Consider the following 27,557-nt stretch of genomic DNA (forward strand, 5'->3'; position numbering starts at 1 on the left):
TCTTTTTATTTATTCATTTATTTATTTATACTCTTACATATTTTTAAAAAATGTACAACACATTATTAAAAAATATTTTATTAATTATTAAATAAATTATATCAAGAGCCAACTAGCATATTCTTAAAATAAAGAAAAAAAAATGTATCCATTTAGGTTGGTCCCGTGGTACTTGACCACGTAAAATCATGCTTGCTTTGTCCAATATCAATAAAATATTAAGAATCTTCCAGAAAGATTATGCACGATTTATCGACAAACAATGGGCATGTTCATGTTGTCTGTTTCTTTTGGCGCCATTGGATCTCGCCAAATTTGAGATTCTTAAACGACTCTTTATCTTTTTTTTCTAGCACGTAAGTGTATGGAACTTCGGGAAAACCTCAAGCTTTGTCTCTGCACTAGTGCCTGCAGAATTTCAATTGCCAATGCCTTGGGCCACAACAGCCATATACTCCATAAAAAAATATATTTATTATTTTAATTCCCATCATCGATATTAAATAATAAATTTATAAATATAATATAATAAATAATTTTTAATTAATAAATATAATATTATAAGATGATGAATAACATTACTCCTACAAATATTATTTATCTTCCATAAAATTCTCTCTCTGATCTCGCTCCCATGCAGATCGTGATGTTGGTTCTGATGAAGCATCAAGCGGTAGAACTAAAATGATTGGTGGTGCGTCCTATCTACTTGTTAGTTATTAAGGAATATTCATTGAGCCTAACGTGTGAAAGGAGGGTAACAAACATTCTTGAGATCTTAAATCATCATCATTCTTGCATGAGTATATAAAGAAACGTTATCTGTATCTCTTTGAAATATAATGATCTTAAATCCCATGACAAGCATAGTATCGTTACAAGAGAAATGACGAGTTATTTGTGATGAAAATAATTATTAACAATGATAATATATTTATTTTAATAAAAAAATAATTATTTTAACAATAAATAATTATATATAAATAAATTATTTTATTGTAATGCGTTCAGTTTATGGCAACATTATGTACCTCTTTTAAATGGGCATACGTGTTTGACCATTGGCTTCATAGAACTAAGTACTACAGAAATAGATCACAGTGAGGAATGATTAAATTAATTAATTAATATATAGCTCTATTTTATGATTGCATGTGAAAAAGACACGTTAACAAAGTTACTACCCACTTTTGTGTAGAGTGAGATCGAATTAAACCATTGACCTAATGCTTTCCTTTTCAAATGCCTATGGCTTTTTTGGTTGAATGTGGCTATAATATTCCACAACCAACAATTCATAGCGTCACGCACAAGCACAACTTCTTGGTGCAACATATCTGCATCATTTATAAATTTTTAATCTTACTCTTATTGTTCTGACTTTTTAGGGTATGATTGTGTCTCTTTAGAGTAACAAAATATAAAGAGAACAAAAATATCTATATAACACTACAAGTCTACAAAATCGTTTAAATATTTTATTTCTTACCATGGAGATTAACGATAGCTTACAACTTTCATTGCAACGTGTTTAAAACATCAACTCTTATGACCTAAAAGAAAATACAGAGCTAAATTAATCTATGTCAAAGACTTAAGACAATTCACGAGTTTTTTTTGTTAAAAATAGAGAGAGCTTAAAAAAGAAGATGACATGTTAGAAATTATGTTGTTATTGATCAAAATAATTCTATTAAAAATAGAAAATTATTATTCCATGGGTGTAATCGATTCGGTCTGGTCCGGTTTTCGATAAAATTTAAGATCGAATCGATATGCATTAATTTTATATTTTCAAAAATTAATTACGGACCGATTATCCTCATAAATCGATACCTTCAATTTTACCAGTTTATATTTTAATAAAATTCAAATTTACCATAAAAAATGTATTTATAAAATATATATATAAATGCTTTAAAAAAATTTATTTTATTAAAAATATGTTATTATTTAAAAAATCTACTTCGTACAAAAATATGTTATGTAAACAAAATTGCTATAAAACAAATAAAAAAATTATTATAAAATATTATTAATATATATATATTTTAAATTTAAAGTATATGATCAAATAAATTTTTATATTTATATTTAAAATTAAAATTTTATGTTATAAATTATAATAATATTATCTTATATATTGTAATTTATATTATCACAAATCATGAAAATTATAGTACCTTCCATATCTTAAACAGAGTAATACTGAGGTATTTAATCCACTTCTAGTAAGTGGTTTTATAGCCACTTGTACTAATCTAATATGTATGAAAGAGTAATTCTGTTCTTTGTGGCGATTAATTGTTTCTTTTGTTAATAAGTGTAATGATTCATAATCATTGTTTAGACTAATAGTTTTCTCTACTGTTTTAATCGTATAATTCGTAAGAAATGATATTTTAGAAAAAGTAGACTGTTTGTATATTTGATGATTTGGAACATTAGGAATTGTCCAGGTTCTTTTTCAAGATTACGAGAGGTGGATGCTTTATCAGGATGGTTAACAGTATATACTGGTGTATCTATAATGTTTCTATGAATAATTTCCCGAATCTGTGTGTCAATATTCTGGGATCTAATATCAAAATTTTGTGATCTATTCCGAGAAATTGATGTAAATGCAGATTTGGGTGAATGATAACTAGAGGGTGCTGGAGAAGAATAATGTGAAAATGATCACATCCTTTAACAGTAGTTTACAGAATACACTATAAATTAATGAAAACAACATTAGAGCCACAATCCCTTATTACCAATCCAAAAGGATATACATTATTATTATAATCTAGTACATAAAACTCTAGTATACGTCAATCTAGTTTCGTCTTAAAAAAAATATATAGAACCGAACTGGATCGCTATTAGCCAATTTTAAAATTAAGGAAACCGATCATTTTTTATTAATTTTTACGCCCCTAATCACCACTGAAAGTATTTCCCAGATCATATCAACCGACACGGAGTAGAATTCAGGGATTCAGGCAGAGGAAGGGTTGATGCCGGAGTTGCTAGGCAGAGGGAGGGTCGGCAGCTTCGGGACAACTTTGCAGAGGATGACGAAGCAGGAGTGAGGGAGAGGAGGGGTGGGGGATACGATGGGACGGGGCTCAAAGAATTGCAAATGGGTGACAGAGTAACGTGCGATAGGAAGAAGGAGGAAAAACTTAAAAAAAAAAAAAGGGTGCCACGTAAGATAAGATGTGTCTTGGCTTACGTGAAACCGTGGCTGTTTAGAAGCGTTTTTGTAACATTTAAATCCGAAAGTGAAACAGAATATAAAAACCGAGGGGACAAATCTACTTTCACTAAACAGTGTTATCTTATAATTATTATAAAAATTGCGTGGGCGAGTATGGAAAGGATTTACATGAGTGCAAAATTGTAAATTCCGGTAAGGCAATAACTACTGTTTGAAATTTATTCCACATCTGAGAATGACAGTGTCACAGACTGCGGAAGCAATAGGCACGAACCCCTATAAACTGACACGTTTCGTTTTTCTCCGGGGCTTGCTTCTCATATGCCAATACTCTCACTCACGGGTTTACTGGCATTTTCGTCCTTTCCTTTCTATTTTACCTTCTCGGGTCAATCACCACCGACGCAATTATGGCGTCCTATGCTTATTTTCTTTTCTTATTTTTTATCATGCTACACCTCCCGCTACAGCATATATTTTTATACGTGTTTTTTTAAATTATTTTTTATATAAATTTTGTTAATATTTTTAAAAATAAAATAAATTTAAAATATTATTAAAAACATTTTTTTATTAAAAAATATAAAAAATAATTATTAAAAAATACTTTCTTAATCACGAAATAAAATAAAAAATTTATTTTTAAAAAATTTATATAAAAAAAATAACTATAAAATACACATAATAAAATACACTATAGCTCCAACATGAGCTCCCAGCGAGAGCTCTAGCATTTTTTTTTTTTTTTTTTTTTTTTAACACTATTCTCACATAGGATTTTTATCGAAATTTTTTTAATTTTTTTATTTAATTAAGTGTTTTTAAATAAATATATGATTTTTTTATTTTTAAAAAATATTTATATAGTTTTAAAAATTAGTGAAAGAAAAAGTAAAATAAAATAAATAATAAATTTAAAGTTATCGGTAGAAGATTTCGGTACAAATTCTCGGTAGACATAACAATGTCTTATTTTTTTATTTTTTTAAAGTATGTTAAGCATGGTATAAATAAACTAAATTATTATAAAAATACAAAATTCAGTAGAGGTGAGAGTCTCTAACAATCATCCCAAATATAACAAAAGCAGCACCAAATATAAAATTAAAAAAGCAGGTTATTAAGCTAAAATTTTGACTCCAATCCAATCCCAGAGAAAGATGCCACTTTAAAATAGTTTTAACATAGCTTGATAAATAGACAATAAACTTACGACTAAAAACTATAGTCGAGAGGGATGCGTATGTCATTTTGCTCCTTTCATTATTATTATTATTTACAAAAAATTATAGATGTACTCTGCATAAATAATAAATGTTACTTATAGTCCTCCCACATACATCAATATATAATTTATTTATTTTATTCTTCTATTTAAACATTTTTTTTTATTACATATCAATATATGTATATTTAAATAGAATAACAAAAATGACAAATCAAATTGTGGTACGTGAATAGGTATGCTTTCAAACCTTTTTATTCGCCTACTTAATGGTAAGGAGATATGTTGCAGGGCATCTGCTTCTTCTGCTTGCCATAAATTGTATGAGGAACAAAAGAACTAGCTCTCCAAAGTTGTCTACGGACTCGGGTGCCAAGGACCCGAACCATATTATTGTCAGCCCCTTCAGTGTTAGTGAGAAAGCTCTAAAAGCCACTTATTTTGGAAAATCATGCAAAGTCATATGGGTTGTGAAGGTTTATAGGTGTTCGAGGGGGTCTATGACCCCGTCATACATGTCCATGAAGGGAATTTGGAACTTCGGTGGTAGGGGCATAGCCGTCACCTCCTTGCTGTAGGGTAGACCTTAGCTAGTGAGTAATTAGTCTACTGATGATGGCCTGCCCATTTTTTTCGTCATCTCCTCATACTTCCCATTGAGGTTGCGCTACTCGTTCTATATGTTTCTCCTTTATTCTTTCGCATCACCTCCCCCTCCTAAGTTTTTGGATCTTACGTGTTAACTGTCAATTGGTTTAGCATCATTCTCCGGCTACCTTGAGCATCTTGTTTTCTCTCCGAAGGGTTTATACTTCAGTAGTTAGCTTTCCTACAAGTTGTTCCATCGCGGTGAGCTTTGTTTCCATATTTGTTGATGTTGTTTCTTCTTGCCTTTGAGTTGTCTAGAAACGGGTTGTTGTAGGCATACAAAAGACACACGAAGTATATAGTTATCTCATAGATGACGTCACTGTCAACGTCATATTTCGTACACCTTTGGGACAAGTGCTAGCAACTTGGGTATTAAGTTTTTTACTTGCGCACTTAAGAAAACACAGAAAGTGGTGAGTCTTGGTGAAGGCTGGAAAGTCTCCAATGCTAAAGTCAATATATTTCCTTAGTAGCTTGTGTGTGAGCTTAGAGGAATTAGAGACCGTTCTTCGTACCTGAGAGTCGACTTTTATACTAGGTTTCTAAGTGAGAACAACCCATACTTGGCTTTGAAGAGTCCATATCACTTCAACTGTTCACTTAGCTATAATCCTTTAATGCAGCGTAGAGTCTAGAGAGTGGCGCTATTAATGCGGTGTGGCTCTCTAACTCACTTTACCCTGCAGACATTCCATATTAAGCCCATCAATGCCTGCTGTCAAGAGATCAAGAGTTTCTCATATTTCTCGCTCACTTGCCTATACAGGTTCCCGAGGATAGGGCGCCATTTAGGGAGGTGTTAGGGCGGCGAGTCCTATCTATCCTTACCGTTCGCTTTTCGCACGAGTGAGTTATTTCGTGGGTGATTTTTGCTCATCGGCCGAGTTCTCTGCAGAGATCTATTGACTCCTTTTAGATGAGGGTCATTGGGCTTGTTGGGTCTGGTCGGATTATCTGACTTACTTTCCTAGTATCCCTCTCGTAGGCTTGTTATACGAGCTGATATGAAGGCAAACTCCCTTATAGGGTCTTAATAATTGGTACTATAGATTGTATTTAAGTCATAATGCAGGTGACCTATAAATTGTATTAAAATGTCTTAATATTATATATGGATATGCTGTTTAGTCATTGAATACTCACAAGTTACGCTATCGCACATGTTTCCTCAAGATTAGGACACGTTTGGATGCTTGAAGTATGTTAAAATTTTATGAATAATAGTAAAATAATTCGAATAAATATGTTTTGTTAGATTTTGAAAAACGAGAGAAATTTTTTTGAATAAAAATATATTTTAAAATTTGTCTGTATTGTAATTCGTGAACATGAATAAATCAGATTATTCACTCATAAGAAAATATTGTCCTTTAAAATAAGAAATGATATTCATTCATATTCACTAGAAAAAATCTACACAACCTCCACACACCACACCTTTTTAAAATAAGAAGGGAAGGGCTTCATAGCATGTTACTACATGCGACTTAGGAAAATCCTCTTTTAATCAGGAGCTTTGCTACACAACCTCAACCACACTCCACATTCCATAATTTTTAAAATTTTTAAAATTTAAATTTTTTTTTGAGTTTATTCCTTTTAAATTATTTTAAATTTTCTATTCATTATTCATATAATAAATATTTGATAAAAGAAAAAAATAATAAAATTAAAAATAATGTGGAGTGTGGAGTGTTAAAAGGTTGTGAAGATTTTTTGTTTAATCAGAATAAAAACTCGTTTGTTTTTATAATTTCTTTTAATTTATCCTCTCTTATCTAATTTAATTATTATAATTATTTTTAAAATTCTTATATAAAATAAAATAAATAATCTAATTATTTTAAAATTTTTAAAATAATATTTTATTTTATTTTTAATTTAATTCACAATTTATTTAATTTCATTTTATCTCATTTGCAAAAAACTTAAAACTTTTGGCTCGAAGATGGTCCAGATTGGATTAAAAACGTTATTCATCTGAAAAAGCAATGTATTGATTGATTATTAATGATGAATGAAGTTAAGATTATTTAAAAAATAAAAAAAACCTACTAACTATTCTTTATCTCCCACAAGTACAAATAAATTAAAGAAATTTTATTTACAGTTTTTATTTGAAAATTACATATATAAATCTTTTATTAAATGAAAAAAAAATATCATTTTAGGAAGAATAGTTTTGTAATTTTAAAAGATTTAAAAATAAAATTACCTAAATTAGTATTGTAATTTTTAAATAGAGATTGTATCTAATATTACTTAATAAACTATATCAGTACTGTTCCTTTCTTTACGTAGTTTGTTTTGGATACTATGGTGATCAAAGAGATTGTACGTAGCAATTATCTCGAAACAATAGATCAACACATATTGATTTCCAAATATTCGTTTCAATGGCCACATCAGAATTATTACCAGAACTACGAAACCAAATAATGATTTATATATGTAAGTTTCAAAAAGTATTAAAAAAAATATTTTATTAGGGAAATTCATTTTTTTATAAAAAAATTTGTGCAAAGAAAAATCATACTTAGAAAAATACTATTTAAAAATATTTATATTTAAATAGAATGATAAAAAAAATAAATTACATATTGATATATGACGTAAAGATAATAATTAATATTTCTCTTATACAAAGCTCATCTCAAACCAAATATTAACGAGATCTATTAATTTTTTATAAAAAAAATTAAATTTATTTTAATTTATTTCATGTATTTCAATCTAAAAAATTCAACTCATATATGCCAACCTAAAAAAATTAAACACAACAGACTTCAAATCATCTCAACGTTCCAATAAAGCCTGCTCTGTATTAACATTGCTCAACAAAAATGAGAGGAGGTAGGGAGGGTGGTAAGAGGTCAAAAATCTACTTTCACTGTTTTTTGAGTTTCAACTCATTTGTTTTTATAATTTAATTTAATTTATTTAATTATTATAATTTTTTTAAATTTTTACATAAAATAAAAAAATTCAAATTTTTTAAATTTTAAAATAAAAATAATATTAAAAAAATATATTATAACAATATTTTATTTAACTTTTAACTTTAATTCAATTCAACTTATCTTATCTCATCTCGTATGTAAAAACAAATGAGACCTTAACTCACTAATACTTTCTTTTAAAATTTCATTTATTTTCACAAAACTTTTCATTTTATCTCATCTAATTATTATAATTTTTTTAAATTTTTACATAAAACAAAATAAATAATTTAATTTTTTTAAATTTTAAATAAAAACTAATATTAAATAAAAATATTTTAATTTCTTTATATTTTTCAAAAAATTCTATTTATAATTCTCATTTAGAAATTGTATCTACAAATCTTTTATTAAATGAAAAAAATTATCATTTTAAGAGAAATAATTTTATAATTTTAAAAATAAAATTATTTAAACTTATATTATAATTTTTAAATAAAAATTATATTTAATATTATTCTTAATTTTTATTTCAATTCTTTTCATGTAAAAATAAATTAAGCCTAAGCGCGTGTGCCGCTGCTCCCTAAATAAAGCCCTGGTGTCCTGCAGATGACCCCGTAGGAGACAACACAAACCAAAAAGTGCCCACTTTTCAAGCACGTAAGGGCACGAAGGAAAGTTTCTCTGCTCTCTCTCTCTCTCTCTCTTCATTCAGTTTCAGTTTCACTTTCAACAGTCCACACTCCTCCACAGTGTATAAACAGCTCCATCTGCTACACAGCGCGACATAATTCGTGGCTAGAAAATACACATCCCAATAATGAACGACGCTCTGTCTATGATCTTTCAGAGATTTATTTTTTGACCTCTGTTGTACGTATTTCTGAAGATTTCTCGCTTCCCATTTTTGGCTTCATTTTCTTCAGAGATAATAAACGTCCATCTCTGTTCAGTGGTGAAAAGGAAAGGAGGAATTACTGTAGTGGGGTTATGGGGTTGCTGCTGTGAAGTCTGAACCACCATTCACTTTGCTCATACTGTTCCATCCTTCCTAATACACCCTCATCCTCCCCCTCACCCACCATTGTAGACCCCCTCTTTCTCTATCTCTCTCCGTGAAATAAAACATTCTCTTGCTTCTCCAATCCCCTTGCACTCTTTTTTTAGGGGTTCGGCCTTCGCGCTTTCTTGAACTATCCATTCGAGTCTGGGCTCCCAACTTTCCAACCACGTTTTTGTCACATCCTTGTTTCCCTCTCTCTGTGCAACACCTTCAATCAAGAAATACCTTCGTCTCTCTTACTTAGCAATCAAGAGTACAGATAATCTGTGGGTGTGCACGCATCTAGAATCAAGCTTTTCTATCTGAACTGCCATCCGGAACAGTCTTTTCTTTCCCTCCATCTCTGTCTACTTAATCCATCAAAGCACAGTTATTCTACTCCTTCCTTCTCGCTGTCTCGCTCACCTAGTCAAGGCAGTCCCACCAACAACACTACATTCTTTTGCTTCTTTAACTCTGCAAGTGAGTAAAATGCCAACCGCCGCCGCCGCCGCCGTTCTCCTCCTCACCCTCTTCTCCACCGCCAGTGCTACAACGCCTTCCAACTTATCTCGGAGGAGACACCACCGCCACCTCCTTCACCAGCCCTTTTTCCCTCCTCTGGACTCCTTCCCTCCAACCCAACCCCCTTCCTCCTCTCCCTATTCGCAGCCACAACTACAACAACCAAAACTCCCTTTCTCTTCCTCTTCATCTTCTTCCTCCACCCCACCAAAATCTTTCTTCCCATCCTACCCCTCTCCACCGCCTCCTCCCTCCCAAACTAGCCTTGCAACCTTTCCAGCTAACATCTCCGAGCTCCTCCTACCTCACCCCTCCCCCTCCTCTATCTCCGACCGCCACCTCATCGCCATCTTCGTCTCCGTCTCTCTCCTTATCGTCGCTCTCTTCTCCGCCATTTCCGCTTTCCTCTACTGCCGCAAACACGCATTCTTCACCACTACCGCCAACGTCATGGATAAGACCCCTCACTCCGACAACCTCCGCTTGTACCCGCCCAACATCGCCACCTCTGATGGTAGCTACAAGCATCCTCACTCGGGTTCATCCAACACCAGCTCCGAATTTCTCTACATTGGTACCTTAGCTAATTCCCATGGAGTCTACGACGAAGATATAGCGAATTCAAGCAATGTTGGCGTCTCGGCCACGACCCAGTACCTAAAACTTGGTTCACCGGAGCTCAAGCCGCTTCCGCCGCTTCCAAAGCACAGCTTTAAGCAGAGATATGGAAATTCTGAATTGGGCTCCTCTGAGAATCGGGAAAATAACGAAGAAGGGGAGGAAGAAGAAGAATTCTTTTCTCCTAGAGGGTCTTCCGGCCGAAAAGATAGTCCCGTTCATATAGGATCGAGCCCCCAAAGATTGTTTAACGCTGAAAATTTCGGAAGTAGAAGCTTCAATTCAAGAACTGCATCGGACCCGTGTTCGGATTCAGCTTCCCCAACGAATTCTTTTTTTAATTCTGCGTCCCCAGCATTGAACTTGAGTACCACAAGCTTGAAATCGAAGTCCCCGGACTTCATGATTGGTTTCCCAGCTCCGGTTCCGGCTCGGCCAATAATGACATCAATGTCGTCTCTTTCTTCATCTACGTCTTCATCATCATCCGAGAGAGGTTCATGGAATACTCAGAATTCGCCGACAAGAAATTCAGATGTTTCAGAGCAGAGTAAGCGATGCCCATCAAGAACTGATAGTGTGCCGATAAAACTGCCTCCGCCGCCGCCTCCACTGCCACCTCCAAGGTTTTGGGAGGCTCCGGCCTCTCAGAAGCAGACCCGGGACCCGGACCTAGGGCCGCCAGTTCTTGTAACACCTACTGGGCCTGTTCTGTTGCAAAATGTCGCAACTGAACAATTACAGAGCAACGGAACAGCAGAGAGAAATGAGGACACTCCGAGGCCAAAGTTGAAACCTTTACATTGGGATAAGGTTAGAGCGAGCTCTGATCGAGCTATGGTGTGGGATCAGCTGAAATCTAGCTCTTTCGAGTAAGATAATGACTTCCTAGTTTTTTCCTTTTTATTAGTGTTCAAAAGCCCTTTCGATGATTAGTTTTTTTGTTTTTGCATTATTTGGATAATCAGAGTACTCTATATTTTTTAAGGTAACCTTGTGGATTTCTTAAAATTGTTGCTACTAGATGTTCCAGATTTTCCCCTCCCCCTGTCCCACCATTAATAATGCACTCTTTTGCTTGTTCGAGGAAGCAATTATGTCGTTCTCTAAAGTTTGTAGAATCTTGTTTTGGTTGCAGACTGAATGAAGAAATGATTGAGGCACTTTTTATGATCAATAATAGCAATAATACGAATATGACCCTGAAAGATGGTGGGAGGCGTGTGATTCTCCCTTCGCCAAACCTGGAGAATCGGGTGCTTGATCCAAAGAAGTCTCAGAATATTGCGATTCTGTTGAGGGCACTAGATGTGACCATTGAGGAAGTCTGTGAAGCCCTTTTGGAAGGTAACTGATCAAATTTATTAAGTTTGTGTGAATTCATCGCAGTAACTATGATGTGCATTGCCAAAATAAAGAGTTCCTGTTCCTGTTATTACAAATAACAAAAAGAAAAACTGGAAGTCATTCCTGATTTAAAACTTTTGCTGCCATTCTAATTTCTGACTGTAATTTGTGTCTACCTACTGCCTGATCTTATAATATGAGGCATGTTTCGCTGCGCTTGTTATCTTGTGGCAATTTCAAAAACCATTTCAAGCTCAACGACTGTAGATATTCTTAATGTTGTGACCCACTCTTTTTTCATATCTATGGTCAATCGTTTTGGTTTGAACTGGTACATTTCGATATGTACCCTGCCTCTATGGAAACAGTAACTTTGGTCTTTTTATTACTGCATTGGCCCTTGGTGTATTTAATTACCTAGACCCTTTAAGAAAGCGCAAAATCTTGTTTTGCCTGTAACAATTGCAACGGAATGCATTGACGAATTGAAATGCTGTGCTTTATCTTTTTTACTAGGTAGTCAATGCTAGTAGCATAGTATTTTTGAGACAGTAAAATCAGATTATTATTGTGTCGATGCTTTTTTCATTAAAATCCTTATTTGTTCATAATGTCATACTCATAGTACATCTTTTTCAACCATATATCATGTATTTTGTGCAGTTAATCCTGTCATTGAACTCGGGAGAAGGCTACAAAAGAGACTCTTTCTCTGTTTGTCTGCCTGGCTCAATAACATTAGCATGGCCACTCCCTTTGATCTGCTTACTCTCTCTCCCTCTCCCTCTCCTTCTCTCTCTCTCTCTCTCTCTCTCTCTCTCTCTCTCTACTGCTATGCATTTGTAATTTTATAACCATTAGTCACCCTAACAGTTGCAACCATGAATATTTTGAACCTTTCTACCTGCAAGCAGGTAACTCTGATACTTTGGGTTCCGAACTTCTTGAAAGTTTATTAAAGATGGCTCCTTCAAAAGAAGAAGAGCGTAAACTAAAGGAGTTCAAAGATGAATCACCATTTAAGCTAGGCCCAGCCGAGAAATTTCTCAAGAAGGTGCTTGATATACCATTTGCATTCAAAAGGGTGGATGCAATGCTCTACATTGCCAATTTTGATTCAGAAGTTGAATACCTTCTAAGGTCTTTTGAAACTCTAGAGGTAAATCTTACGTTCTGGTATATGTATATCTAATTAGGTCATGCAATCTTGCTTTACATTTGATTGGAACATTTTGAAGTGGAAGCCTTTTGTGTGTATGTGTGTATATATGTTCCATTATGGTCCTTGATGCTCTCCTTAACCTTATTCCTTTCTTATCCCAAAATACATATACCTTTCTCTCATGAGTGGTGAGCACAAGGTAGGAGCTCACTTTACATGATCAAAGTTGAACATTAAGAAAAGGAATATTTTGAGGTTCTCTCTCTCTCTCTCTCTCTCTCTCTCTCTGTGAAACGTGTTTAAAGCCAATCCATTTCGACAAAGAAAGCTTATGAGATAGTCCAGTGATTCCTCCATTATTCCAGTCTATTTTCCCCTGCATTTATGGTAGTCAAATGATTTCCTGACCTACATTATGATGATGCAGCCAATATAATAATTGACATATGGTAGTCAAATGATTTCCTGACCTACATTATGATGATGCAGCCAATATAATAATTGACATCGAGAACAACACTTGGCCAAATGCTCATGAGCATCTTGCCATGTACTTTTATTAAAGAATCTCTCAAATGGTATCCACCAAATATTTTATCCTCCTCCTGCTGCTGCCTTTCTGAAATGAATAATTTTTACATGACTTTGTACCTGAGTTATGATTACTCCAATTTTTAGTCGTGAGGAAAAAAACGAAGGAAATATCATTGATCAAAGTTGCATAGCATTTAGGACACAGGTATAGCTTCATAATTGTGTAAAGAAAGTTGGACATGACTCCTGGTAATTAATGCGGCTTTCCGCATTTAGCATTGAAAGGTTGGATGTTAGGGCAAGAACAGCATTTTCTATTGAGCAGATCAAAGTAAAAATGGAATAACAAAGCGTAGAACTACTTATAAATTTAAATCTTTTTGCAGAATGCAATGACTGGTTTGATATTGAAATCACTATTCTCTTAAAAATATTGATAGTGCCCAGAATAGCAGTGACCATTCAAGTCCCAGTGCTTTGGTAATTGAGTAATATGGTGGAAAAGGCAAAGCCATCTCAACAAGGCTTTATTCCAACTATTTGAGCGGCTATATTTTGAATTTTCTCCTTTAACATAGTATAGAGCCGCATTTTTGGGCCAGCGCAGGATTGTCCTTAGTCTTGCACCTGGCCAAATTAACATGCTTGATTTTTTCGCTTCTTGTTTCTGGGTGCTGGTGCACAAGGCAGTGTAGGAAAAATGTGACGTTATGTACAGTTGTCAGAAAAATTACCCTTTTTTATTGATGAATCTAGTTGCTGAACTCCTTTCCCTCTTGCACTTATATAGCTTCTTAGTTCTTGCAATTCTAGTGTAATTGTGAAGGCATACATGTACTAGCTGTTGTTCACACTTCTCCATTTCTCACAGGTAGGTTGTGAAGAATTGAGAAACAGCAGAATGTTCCTGAAGCTTCTTGAGGCTGTGCTCAAAACTGGGAACCGCATGAATGTTGGCACCAACCGTGGTGATGCCCATGCGTTCAAGCTGGACACTCTTCTCAAGCTTGTTGATGTTAAGGGTACTGACGGAAAAACCACTCTACTGCATTTTGTTGTACAGGAAATCATTAGAGCTGAAGGTTCTAGTCTTTCCAGTACCATTCAAAGTGAACCGACTAAGAAAAATCAGCAATCTGCTTTCCGGGATGATATTGAATGTAGGAAGCTTGGCTTGCAAGTTGTTTCGGGTTTGAGTGGAGAGCTCACCAATGTGAAGAAAGCTGCTACAATGGATTCAGATGTGCTCAGCAGCGAAGTTGCAAAGCTTGCTGGAGGAATCACGAAAATATCTGAAGTCCTGAAATTAAATGAAGAAATTTCATTGAAGCAGACTAGCCGGAGATTTTCAGAGTCAATGCATGGGTTCTTGAAGAAGGCTGGGGAAGAGATTCTAAAGATCCAAGCCGAAGAGAAAGTTGCTTTCTCTCTTGTGAAGGAAATAACTGAATATTTCCACGGGAACTCAGCTAAAGAAGAAGCTCATCCATTTCGGATCTTCACGGTGGTGAGAGATTTTCTTTCAATTCTTGATGGGGTATGCAGGGAAGTTGGCAAGGTTAATGAGAGAACTATCATCGGCTCAGCCCGCCAATTTCCTGCACCTGCGAATCCATCCCTTCCACAGGCATTTTCTGGGTTTAATGGAAGGCAGCATTATGATTCCTCGGATGATGAGAGTTCATCCTCATCATAGCACTTGATATCAATGCCACTTTCTGCCCTTTTTGGCATTTGCAGAGGGAGCTTCTGGGTAGAGCCTGCCTGAAAGTCAAGTATATCATCTGTGCTCATGTTTGGTACTTGGATATACTCAATAGGATTTTGGGACTGCTTATCCTAGGTGTAATATAGAAGGGATTGCCTCCTGAAGATAACAAGGTAGTTTTGCCATACTAGCCAGATTTTATTTTGTAAATCTGTTGAATATTTGAAGTTGCTCAGTGAGAGTTGTTCGTGACAAGTGATTGATTAGCTCTGCGTCACATTCTCTCACTCGTCTTTGTGTAATTGATCTTTGTGTCCCTGACAATTGAGGGCACTCCTCGGGTTAACCTCCTGTACTTGCAAAAGGCCCCGAGCAATGTGAAATAGGATGTTTGCTACAATCATAGATTCACAAAGACAAGCCAAAATCATCCGTCTTGTATTGATTGAAGTATTCCAAGCGAGTGGGAGAGAGTAGATGTGCTTGTGCACATCAAGAAAGAGACATTTGCTTAAACAAAAATCAAAATTTCCATACGGTTTCCGTTTTACACATTAAGCTGAGATGGGACAAAAAAAAAAAAAACGTTTTGGTCACAAATAGGTTATATAGAAATAAATTTATAAATTATGTGACTAGATGTTGTACGTCATATTATAAAATTATTTTTATTATAAAATAGATTTAATAGATTATATAAAATTATATCAGTTTATAAGTTTATTTTCATGTACTCTTTTTGTACGGAACACTTCTAAAAAAAAATGTTTTTCACAAGAAAAGTTTGTACTGTGTAACATTCCCATCAGAAATCTTTATTATTTCGCATATGCTTACCTAATTTTTTTTAGCATAATTACTGTTATTATCGTAAAATTTTATCTACCATATTCTTTATTTTATTTTCTTTTATTGTCTTTGATTAAGTTATGGGACAAAACATAAATAATTCAACTAAAAATAATGAAGATAATGATTAGAATTATCATAATTCTAGAAGAGCTAATTTAGCAATAGGGCCTCACCGAAACCCAATAACAAGGCCTAAAAACCAATCTGGAGGCCCAACCGAGGGGAAGAGAGGAACACGTCTTCGTCGTCGTCTTCTCGTCGCTATATTGCTTCTTCACCATATTAGCGACGTTAGGGCTTATTGCAGCGCACAGAGAAAACTCTCGCTCTCGCTCAGATAATCAAACGGGTGCGTTGTTGATCCTTTATCTCGTTCAATGTTCTTGTGCTTTTAGTTTTTGCGTACAAATTGAGCTCTTTTATTTTGTTTGCATGGTTACTCATGAATTAGGGAGCTGGTTTCAGGACTGTTCCGTTAGGGTTGAAACCCATCTATCATAATTTTCTTATGAGTGCACTCTTTATTGTGGGTGATGCTATCAATGGGGATTTTGTTAAATAAAGTACTTTGCTTTGTTGATTCTTTGGTTTGCGTTGGGTTCTAACTCTTCAAAATCCTCGTTTCACGCACTTTCACATATTTTGAAAATCATCTAAACTCAATGGGTGATTTCTGTTCTTTTCTTGTTGTTTTTAAGCTCTTTGGGTTTTTCTTGTTTTGCTGTGTTACGATCCCATATCGACTAAGTATGAGATTGATTGGTGATTTATAAGCCCCTAGACACCCTTCCATTATAAGCCGGTTTTCAAGAATAAGTTCTACCTAGTGGGTTCATAACAAATGGTATCAGAGCCACCCTACGTCTAAGGTTATGTTGCAACGGTTGCAATCGTGTGGCACGGGGGGTGATACTGGCACGACAGTGTTCGTCCGGGGCTAGAAAAGACCTAGCTCACAACCAGCCCGTGTGAGCACCGGGATTGCCATGGACGTCGGCTGCGGAGCGTGATCGTTGTTATAATCCCATATCGACTAAGTATGAGATTAATTGATGGTTTATAAGCCCCTATGCATCATTCCCTTATAAGCCAGTTTTCAAGGGTAAATTATACCTAGTGTATTCATAACAGTTGACTTGCAATGGTGCTTGGATGCAGATTTAAATCGATTATCGTTACTCATCAAGGGGATGATTTATGAGGATCCTTTTGGCGCACATGTAGTATGGAATAACGGTTTTAGAGGACATTGGGGTTCCTTGGTATCGCCAGAGTCTAGGGGGTTGGAATATTGAGCACTAACATTGAAAGATTTTAACATAGAAAGATTTTAAATCCAAGTATCCAACATAGAAAGATATCATGGATGAAAATCCTGCCATGCTTGTTTTGTAATTTCCTTTAACATATCAGCTATCAATCCTCTCCACCACATGCTAGTTATGCTATATTGGTTAAGTGGATGCATTCTTTCTCTTTATTATATAATCAGGAAGAGAAGTTCAGATTCTAGAGAAACAAAATGAGTGGAGGAGGAGAGAAGGGTTCAGCGACCACAAAGACCCCCGGAGATTTCCTCAAATCAATTCGTGGGCGACCTGTTGTTGTTAAACTGAATTCTGGAGTTGATTATCGAGGTCAGTTACTCTTATTTCTCATTTTTCTTACCTTATTTTGGCATGGTATGGTAAATGGTATAAGAAGATGAAATCTGCTGCCTATTCTTGCTAGGCTTTGTTGGAAATGTAATCTGGTCTGTATCAGACATTCTTGCCATTGAGGGATTTCAGATAATTCCAATTCCACTGGCTAGTTAAGGTTTTGCATTCTTACTTGAGAAGGCAAGGGTTTTGTTATATTTGGAAAAAATCCCCAATGCTGATAAAACATAAGAAATATATACATGTTATAAAACGGGAAAAAATATACCATTGTTTATTTGTTTATTACATTTGGTCACTATTTAAATTGTCATTCAAGAAAGGTTTTATGATAGGTTAGCATCTCATGCTTGGGACATTTGCCCCTCCCTTTTTCTCCCTTAAATGTTAGGCAAATGGGGTGAAACAGAATCTCGTGGCAGTCATTTATGATATATACCTTCATCCTTTCAAATCTCCGTTAGAGGGAAAAATGAAATTGGGTACTTTTTTTTTTTTCCCTCTAATAAATAAACGGTAGTAATAATAAAGATAGGCATAGCCCAAATAAACAATAAGGTATGCAAGAGATAAGACCTATCTAGATCGCTATAGCCCAAAGAAATAAGGTACGAAAAAATAAAGCTTGAAGCTCCTCTAGTGTCTGCTCCTTGTCTTCAAATGTTCGCTTGTTACGCTCTCGCCATATGCACCACATAATGCAGGTAGGAACCATCTTCCACACAACTTTGATTTGTGGAGCACCACCCGGCATCACCCAACTGGCCAATAACTCAACCACTGTGGTAGGCATCACCTAGTTTAACCTAATTCGACTGAGCACTTCACTCCACACTGCTCTAGCTGTCTCACAATGTAGCAAGAGATGATCCATTGTCTCGCTATATTTCTTGCGCATACAATACCAATTTGAGATAATTACCCGGCTCTTTCGCAGATTATCGGTAGTCAAAATCTTATCTAGGGCTGCTGTCCAAGAGAATAAGAGTGCTTTGGGAGACGCCTTATTCCTCCACAATCTTCTCCATGGGAAATGAGTATTTGTAGAAGTGTAAGGGACTTGTAGAAGGAGTGAACCGAGAAAGTACCATTACCTGCAGGTGTCCACCATAGCTTATCGTTCCGCAATCCATTTAGCTTCATAGAATAATACACTAGGCTGAAAAAAGTCTCAAAACTGTCTATTTTCCAATCTTGGGCTGCTCTACTAAAGGTGACATTCCATTGATCAGAACTGAGAATCTTGCCGTTGAAATGCACCATCTAATCCACACCACTTCTCCCCAAAGAATTGAAGAATCCTTGGGTACTTAAGGGGGGAGAGTGGATGTGAGGCTCACATCCTTGTGATAAATAATTGATTTTTTTTTTCTTTTTATTAATTTACTTTTCTTGGGTCAAAGAATCGAAGAATCGTTATATACCCGATACCAGTAATGGCTAGTATCAAACATCCATTTATGAAAGGTAGAGAAATAGCAAACGAATATAAATATAGAAGTGATATTTACTGTCATAGAGTGTGCAAGTGCCACGTACTCATTTTGAAAAAAATGAATAAATATGAGAACCATATAAAAAAAAAAAAAAAATTCTTAATGGTGGACTCTACTCTTTTTCAAAAGGATTGCATGACGCTTACACAATCTATTGCTGTATCTAGCATTACTCTATGAATAAATGCCTGTGAGGAATTTGAGCCTTACTAGTTGTCGATAGACATCTGACTGATGGTTGGGTACACTCCAATTTGTTTAGCTGGTATGGACTCAGCAAACATTCATTCATTGATAGTATTTGTGTGCAGGTATTCTCGCATGTTTGGATGGGTATATGAACATAGCAATGGAGCAAACAGAAGAATATGTGAATGGGCAGCTGAAAAATAAATATGGCGATGCTTTCATTCGCGGAAACAATGGTACTTTATAGAATTGCTTTAATTTTTTTTTTTAACTTTTATTTCTCAACTTTCTTTAATGCCCCATACTGTTATTATTTGACTGGTATGGTAATGGTTGACTTTTCCCCTTTTATTTATTTATTGAATTTTGCAGTTCTCTACATTAGTACATCAAAGAGGACGCTAGCAGATGGGGCTTGAGTATTGGATTATATATTTAATGCCCCATACTCTGCAGTCAGGCTTTCAATGTTTGTATTTCTGATGTAAGATGATGATATTGATTTGGAAATGAGAATTAGACAGTGCTGCTCAAACTTGGACGTATGAAACTTTGTTATCTTTTGTAATGGGATAAGCTATCAAATATCTGAATTGAAGATTGATGCCTTAATTGTTATTTTGATGAACGATCATCATGGTCATGAAGCTTGTTGCACAGAATTTCTTTTAGGCATCCTTTGCTTTTGATGGCCATTTATTGAAGTTGGATGTTCAAGTATCCCATGAGAAAATCCCAAAATGAAAAAGTAAATGTCAAGTAATATATTCCTTTTTGGGGCAAATTGAGCTCGTCTCTCATCTTCTTCCCCAATTATTTAGAGAATTAATAAACATTTGTCTGTTTGGAGGGAAATCAAATAGGCTAATTTTTTAAAAAAAGAAAAATTCTGGCTAGGTTTTATTTTTGGTGAAGTGTTAGGTCTTACACAAAAAATCTTGCGCAAAAAAGGCAAAACTGGCGTGCCATATTGTAATATTATAGATCGAGAAATTTTATGCATCAGTTACTATTCACTTTCACACGCTACATCTATAATTTTTTTTTTTTTTTAGATTGTGAGTTAAGATAGTGAATAGTAACTGATGAAAATAATTTTTCTTTTAAATTTACTATACAATAAAAATAGTTTTACAATCTTTCGAATCATATTAGATCACTTCAATTTGTGAACTTTCTTATATTCTTGTATAAGACTTCTGAGTTCTGTGTAGACAAATCATTTATCTTATCATTAAATTGCACGAGGAAGTTTTTTTTCTTAACTTCATCAAAGAAGCGAATTTTTCCCAGTTATTCTGGATAAATTTATTATAAATCCAGCTCGAATGTACATCTTGGCAAACATGATGGACTTGGAGAAATGGCCAGTGGGTATATACATCATATTCCATTAAATTTAACATTATTGAACAGACATGTAATCAAACCAGACACTTGCGGTGCCATTCGAAGAATTTCATAAGTCTCCCTGAATGGCTCACAGATTCTTACCATTCGTTATAAAGGCAGGGAGGATGAGCTCAGTCACATAAATTATTTTCCTCAAATAAAGCTGAGGTAATAAAATTATAACCCCCACATTCCTGTGAGTATACAAGGTGTATTCAGCAAGGAGGGAGATCACAATGAACCTGAGCACTAACCTGAGAATGTTCGCAGTGACTTCTTTGCTGCTATCACTCTACTCACCAACAGTTTCCATCTAGCTTCATCTTTCTTGGTCTGCTGCTGCATTTTTTCCTTGAAATGCCTATAAGAGAGAGAGAGAGAGAGAGAGAGAGAGAGAGAGAGAGAGAGAGAGAAGAATACGTTACTAACACGACATCCCTTAGCTCATATCTTTCACTCAAGATCAACAGAACTAACATTAGAATGTACTATGCTGTGTTCCAAATTCAAAGCCTCTAGGAATACAGACTGAACCCCCCCATGAGATTCATTCAACTCGTGGGGTGTGTCATTTTAAATTATGTTTGGATCAGAGAAAAATTTTATTGCCTAGATACTGTGCTAGTAAGATTTTGGTAAGTAATCAAGTCATCAATTTAATGCCATCTAAACATCACCTAGCAAACTGAATTCACATTTCCAGCTTAGATTCATAGGTCGGGACCTTTGATATTTTTCATAGGAGTAAGTGAAGGCAAAAAGTGTCAACTAGTTGCCAAGCCATCAAGTTAATGCCAACTAAGCATCACCTAACTCACTGACCTAGCATTCACCAGCTTAGATTGGAAATACATTGCTATAATATCAATAGCTTAGAAATGATTTAAGCTAATTTATATCCTTTCAATCAAGACATTCTAATCTATTTCCCTAAACGGTGAAGGGTATAGAGCTGGAGATGTAAGTTTCTTGCTTACCTACAAAGAGCGACCTTGCAATAATCAGGCTCATTGCACATGCGAGAATGCAATTCAAGCAGCTGCCACATACGTTTGCAGTGAGCACAGCCACCTGGAATCCGTGTCTTACAACTAGAAAAATGACGGACTAACATCTCAAGCCCTTTGCAAGCTGGGAAACGACAAGCAACCTGGCTTCCTTTCAGCGCCTTGTCACGAGGCCCTATTGTTCTACACCCATCCCTGCATATGTGAAGGAGGGCTTCCATCGCCTCATTCAGTTGCAAGTACACCTTTTTCTCTTCAATTTTCTTCAACCGCTCTTGCTTTCTCTGAAAAAAAAATTATTGAAACTAAGGTCCTAATTTTTGAGATTAATCTAAAGGACTGAACATAGAATAAATTGATAAAAACATCACCCGATCGAATTTTTTGTCAAACACCCATTAATTAATTCCTACTTTTCATGTCCACTTGTATTAACCTGAGTCTAGAACACGAACACAATAAAATGCTGTCAGGAATTACAGCAGCTATTAGACTGGCTCGCCAAAGAGAGAGATTTGTAGGAAAGAAAAGTCTCGGACATGATTGCCAAGATCATAGCATTTTCAACATTCAAAAAACAGAAAGGTAAAGGGTTTCCAATGAAAGAGAAATGATTTAAATAACCTTCCACGCTACAATGTGATGAAACACAGCTCTGCAATGAGATTTATACATTTTTCAAGAAAAAGTCAATAAAATCACAACAACAGAACTCACCAAATCCGATTAAAATCACATAAATTAAAATAAAAGAGCCTCAGATTGTATTCAGAGTAGTAGTGTATTCAGGGCAAAAAAAGGGATGTTTTCATATAGTAATAATCTAACATAAATCTCTAAGATATAGGTTTAAAGGCATAATTATAAGCAATATTTACTTTAGGATTATATTGAAGAATCCATATTTTGTCTCACTAGGACTGTAGATATTCCACGGCAGGGACATCTTTGGCAGATTCCAACTATTGGATACTAAAGAGGGGGTTTTTTCCCCAACCCAAAGCTTTATAGATAATTAGCCAAGAAGTTACTATGTTGCCAAGCCTATTTGAGCGGGCATCTACCACATACTCAGCGCAAAAGCTTTCCGTGTTGCCTTTGCTGGTTTGAATTTTAATAGATAATTAAATCAGATAAAATTATAGAAAAAAGGTAAGTGCATATAAGATTTTCATCAATGTTTCTATGCCGCCTTCATGATAGATGCAGATTTTATACAACTTTGGCACATCTTCTTTTCATGAGTACAGAAATAAAATAACTAGGTTTGAAAAGAGAATAGGAACTGACTTACAGAATCTGCCTCGACAACGCACTCCAGAAGTTCTTGTTCGAGTTCAGGATTAGCACGCTTCATTACTTTCCAACCTTCAGTTGAAGATATAGTTTTGAAGTCCCCAATAATAGTACGAACGCAAATGAAGGAGAGCCGAGGTGCATCACAGTTCCTTGCCAATTGAAGCACGTCGATAACGTTTTCTTTGGTCAGCCAGCCCTGCTCCAGAACATATATACAAACTCTTTTCAGCGATGGAATTGAATAGGAGTGTGACAAAGCCAACAAATGGAGAACATGCTGTTTCACCGCTTCCTCTTCATAGCTGGCATTAGGATATTGTAAGAAGAAACAATTCTAAGAACTTCAGCCAGAATAACTACCTGGGAGTGAAATGGGAATGCAGACAGATGGAAGAGGACATATCCAACATACCAGGATGAGTAAAGAAAACGAATGAAAGCATAGACAGCTTGGTGAGGCACCCCAGGAACCTTTATGTATCGCATACCATTCTTAACTTTTGCTTGCTGCAGAATATTCGCCAGCACTGTGGATGCCGCACTCTGCACAATGAAAAATACAATTGATTAGCCGTAGGTTCATCCCTCTTCAATTACCCTGATCAGCAGCCAAATAAATATTTCCAGGAACTCAAAAGTGATGAAATTATATTTTCAAATTTTCAAAAGTCCCATTGCCTCTGTCATAATGCCTTTTTTCATAATGCCTTTTTTAGAAACTGAAAAGGCAGATTTTTTTTTCATTCGATAATATTTTCAAGTGAGAACTTCAAAATAGTAGTAAGGTCATGACCTACAATTGAAATTGGCCAACTCCAATTTAGTCAGAAGGAAAAGTGCAGTTCAGTTAACTCACCAGAACACAGGAATGAGCCTGAATATGTGATTTGTCTTCTGTAATAACAAACACATCCGAGCCATATCCTTCCTTGAAAAGTTTGTCCCATGTATCTTTTGTTTCCTTTGGGACAGAGCTACAGTCTGAAATCCTATTGGAAAGTTTGATTCTAGTACAGGATTTGACAGGGAAAGGTGGTGGTTTTGGAATATGACAATTAGAGGATAGAGAAGTGGAAGGAACTTCCAGCACAGGTAAAATATCAGCCGGATTATCTTCCTCTAGGTGTATATTAAAAGATCCACGGAAGGATTCACCACTCGAAGACAGCCAGGGAGAGTCAGGATTGGCTGAAGCCATCAACTAGTATCGTATATATGTGGTACAATCAAATTCAGATCAAAGATCTGCAAACAAGACAGAGATTGAGGGACCTCTAATTAAAAGTAAGCGAGCTACAGTACAAAATGGTATTAAAAGAAAATTCACCAAATAAAGAAGACTTTAGTAAGCATGGTATTGAACGGTGACAATTAATGCAATAAGAAATATATCTCAAACTAATCTACATATATAGATCATTTTGCCTATAGGGTATCTCCAGGTTGCACCACAACGGGAAACTTCTTCTCGAGAAGGAATATGAAATAAATACAAGTAAACAAAACAGAAACCGCTATATTACCAAACAGGAAAAGAATCGACCGAATAAGTCCTCCTATCCTTTGTGACTTGCCCAATATTCACAAAGTTGCTTTGCTTTGGGGTTACAGATTTCTTTCTTCCATGCCCACAAAAACCAATACCAAGAAAACATAAACCCATCAGCCTGGACATCTCCAAGCTGCTACCCAAACCAAACATTACCGAAACTACAATAAATATGTTTAATGAATGTCTTCACGCAGATCTTGACATTGGAATGGGCACTACTTCCGAAATGTATCCAGTACAGTCATAGACTAAACGTGTTCAAACAATTATCCGTGAAAGCACACCCCCCACCCCAAAAGAAAAAGTATACGAGGTGGATAATGATATATTACAGAAACATAAATGAAAAAATGACAACAGAGATAAAAGTCAGTCACCTACACACAAGTTTGCTTTCAAACGGTTTCACATCAATCAAACATCTAGAGAGAGAGAAAGAGAGATACCTTCAGAAAAGGTAGCAAATCTTCACAGAAATAAATTATCGAGATTTGCGCGGTTTTTCGCGAACTTCTATCGTGTAGAGCTAAAGAACCTGGAAAATAAATTAAGAATAACTATAAGAAAAATATTAGAGTAACACAATCCTGTTCCCCAAATAACGACGAATATTCCATTTCCAAACCAAAGGAAAAAAAAAAAAAAAAGAGGGAAAAAAAATCCTATTTTGGAGAAACTATCTTCTTCTTCTTTCTTCTTGGGCATCAATAATTGAAAAAATGGAATATATTCTTTTGAGAGAGAGAGAGAGAGAGAGAGAGGCCTGGAAAGTGGAAACATCCATTAAAATTGCTTCAAAATGACAGAGTTTGGATTTTAAAAAATCAGAAAGAAGAAAGAAAAAGAAGTTGTATCAGCTGGAGGTACCTTACCTTAGTCATATTCAAGCAAAACATAAAAGCAGCAAAGTGATTGTCGGAAGCCTTTTTGTTGGATCAAAACTCCTTTGGGAAATGCATGAAAAAGGCTTGGTTGTGAGAATATGAACTTCTTCAAAGAGCTCAGACAAGAGCAAGCAGAGATGATATGGAGAGAGAGACAAACGGAGACAGGTAGAGGGAGAGAGGAAAAGACTTGTGTCTAAAACAGGAGGGAACGTTTAGTACTTTGTTCGTTAGTTATTGGGGTGCCCGAGGGAGAAAATAGGCTTTCAGCTTTCTCACGATATATTGAACTATTTAAAAATAAATAAATAAATTACTAAAAATGAATTTTAGGACATAATAATTTTTTACTTACTTGAAAATAATTTGACATGCACTAATTTTTAGGATTAATAAATAAATAAATTTATGATTAATGATAGCTACAAGTTTAAAAATAAATTAATTTTGCCTAGGTTATAAAACTCTAACTACAAAATAATTACACAAAAATAATTATATAAATATGATTTAATATATTTTATCAGACTGTATAGTTACTTTTATTATAAAATAAATTTGACAGATTGTATAAAATCACGTCAATTTATGAGATTATTTTTATACAAATCATTTATGATTGTAACATTACTAAAAAAATGAATCTCACTAAAAAAAAATAGATTTTTATACACTTCAATGTAAGATATATTTTTTTACAAAATGACTTATACAAATCATTACTCTAAATTTATTTTAAATTATTAGTATTAGCCGTCATGATTTGATAAAAAGATCATCTCCAATTATTTCCTCATATCCCTTTATCTATAAAAACAAATAAATTGATTATTAATCAGATCTTATGTTACCTGCTTGCAATTTAGATTTCAAACGAATTTAAAGTTAGATGTGATATTTTAAATTGGTTTCACAGTTAAAATTAATAAAAAATAAGAAATGATATTTATAGTTGTGAAGTGCACAAACATCATGTAATCTCTTTAAAAAATATGACTAAATATAAGACTCACATATCTCATTCTTTTTTTAAAAAATTACGCGGCATTTTCACACTTCACGACTGTTTATAACATTACTCATTAGCTTATAAAAAAGTAAAAATGCCACCTCAACATAAATATTAAATTAAAAAACAATCATAATGAGCGATTAAATTGAAAATTCGTTGGTATATATTTTGTTTTTTTTTTTCCCTTAAAACTGTTAAATGTTTGAATATGTCTCTTAAATATTTGAGATACTCTTAATATCCAAACAGAATCTTCCAAAGATCAGATTATTTAGTCATGGGTTCACATTTTATTTGGTAGAGAAGTATTATTTATTATTTAATTTCACAATTTTAATCATTATTACTTTTATCTTTTTAATGTGATATTAAATGATTTTTTTTTAATTATGTGATGACGCTTTATAAAATAATTAATAATTTGATAATAGTAAAACCAATAATAAATAAGATTTTTATTCAGTTATTAATAAAGTAATTTTTTTTATTGATCCTAGAGCTTAATAATTAACCCTAATATATTATCTATCATCCGATATTTGTGAAGTTCAATCACGAGACGATTTGATTAGAGCACTAGTAGTGAAAATGTATCTACGGCTTCTTGAATTTGATTTGCACTACTGCCACGTTACTCGTTCTCTCTTCCACATTTTGTCAAGTTATTGATACGAGTCATGTTGTATGTTATTCCAATTACTGATATCTTTTTTGTTTTTTCCTTCCTCTGCTCTTTTGTGTCTGTAGGGATCAAGAAAATAAAAATTATATTGATTTTTGGATGAAATCACAGCCTTTCTTACTTGTTTATTAGTTTGTTGGAGAAATATAACCGTTAAAAAAATATATTTCTTAAAGAGATATAGCTGTTGAAAATAAAGTTATTGGCAAAAATACTGCAGAAAAAATATATTTCTTGTGAAGGAAGATATATCTGTTGAAAAAATATGACGGTTGAAAAATTATAACCGTTGAAAATAAAGTAGTTGGCAAAAATAATATAGAAAAAAATATATCTATTGTAAAGATATGATTATTAAAAATATATATAAAAATATAACCATTATAAAAAGAATATATCAATTAAAAAAATATCTCTGAAAAAATATATCAGTTTTATTCTTTAACTATTATTCCACTGCTAATGCTCTTGGATAAGCAAATGAGGAGACGAAGAGATGATATACTAAAAGCGGTTTTCGCGACTTGTGACGACGACTGTACGGCGAGACGAGACATAGAAGTTCGCAAAAATAT

General features: G+C 34.4%; 3 protein-coding genes across 3 annotated transcripts; 2 read left to right on the plus strand and 1 right to left on the minus strand.

The window, feature by feature from the left end:
- The first annotated feature begins 8,654 nt into the window (after window positions 1–8,654).
- On the plus strand, window positions 8,655–15,441 carry LOC109005057 (formin-like protein 1). The gene is made up of 4 exons (XM_018983824.2): window positions 8,655–11,077; window positions 11,344–11,552; window positions 12,467–12,711; window positions 14,120–15,441. The coding sequence occupies exons 1-4, from the start codon at window positions 9,555–9,557 to the stop codon at window positions 14,942–14,944; spliced, it is 2,802 nt and encodes a 933-aa protein (XP_018839369.1). The 5' UTR covers window positions 8,655–9,554; the 3' UTR covers window positions 14,945–15,441.
- Window positions 15,442–15,992: 551 nt separating this feature from the next.
- Window positions 15,993–19,816, plus strand: LOC109005056 (sm-like protein LSM36B). The gene is made up of 4 exons (XM_018983823.2): window positions 15,993–16,157; window positions 17,301–17,445; window positions 19,277–19,390; window positions 19,527–19,816. Exons 2-4 carry the CDS (start codon window positions 17,331–17,333, stop codon window positions 19,571–19,573), a joined length of 276 nt encoding a protein of 91 aa, XP_018839368.1. The 5' UTR covers window positions 15,993–16,157; window positions 17,301–17,330; the 3' UTR covers window positions 19,574–19,816.
- Window positions 19,817–20,442: 626 nt separating this feature from the next.
- LOC109005055 (BTB/POZ and TAZ domain-containing protein 3-like) lies at window positions 20,443–25,480 on the minus strand. The gene is made up of 7 exons (XM_018983821.2): window positions 25,277–25,480; window positions 24,851–24,939; window positions 23,709–24,097; window positions 23,265–23,395; window positions 22,848–23,154; window positions 21,524–21,837; window positions 20,443–20,907 (listed from the first exon to the last, which is right to left on the minus strand). The coding sequence occupies exons 3-7, from the start codon at window positions 24,048–24,050 to the stop codon at window positions 20,796–20,798; spliced, it is 1,206 nt and encodes a 401-aa protein (XP_018839366.1). The 5' UTR covers window positions 24,051–24,097; window positions 24,851–24,939; window positions 25,277–25,480; the 3' UTR covers window positions 20,443–20,795.
- Window positions 25,481–27,557: the final 2,077 nt, after the last annotated feature.

This window comes from Juglans regia, chromosome 12, assembly GCF_001411555.2.
Source record: "Juglans regia cultivar Chandler chromosome 12, Walnut 2.0, whole genome shotgun sequence".
NCBI lineage: Eukaryota > Viridiplantae > Streptophyta > Magnoliopsida > Fagales > Juglandaceae > Juglans > Juglans regia.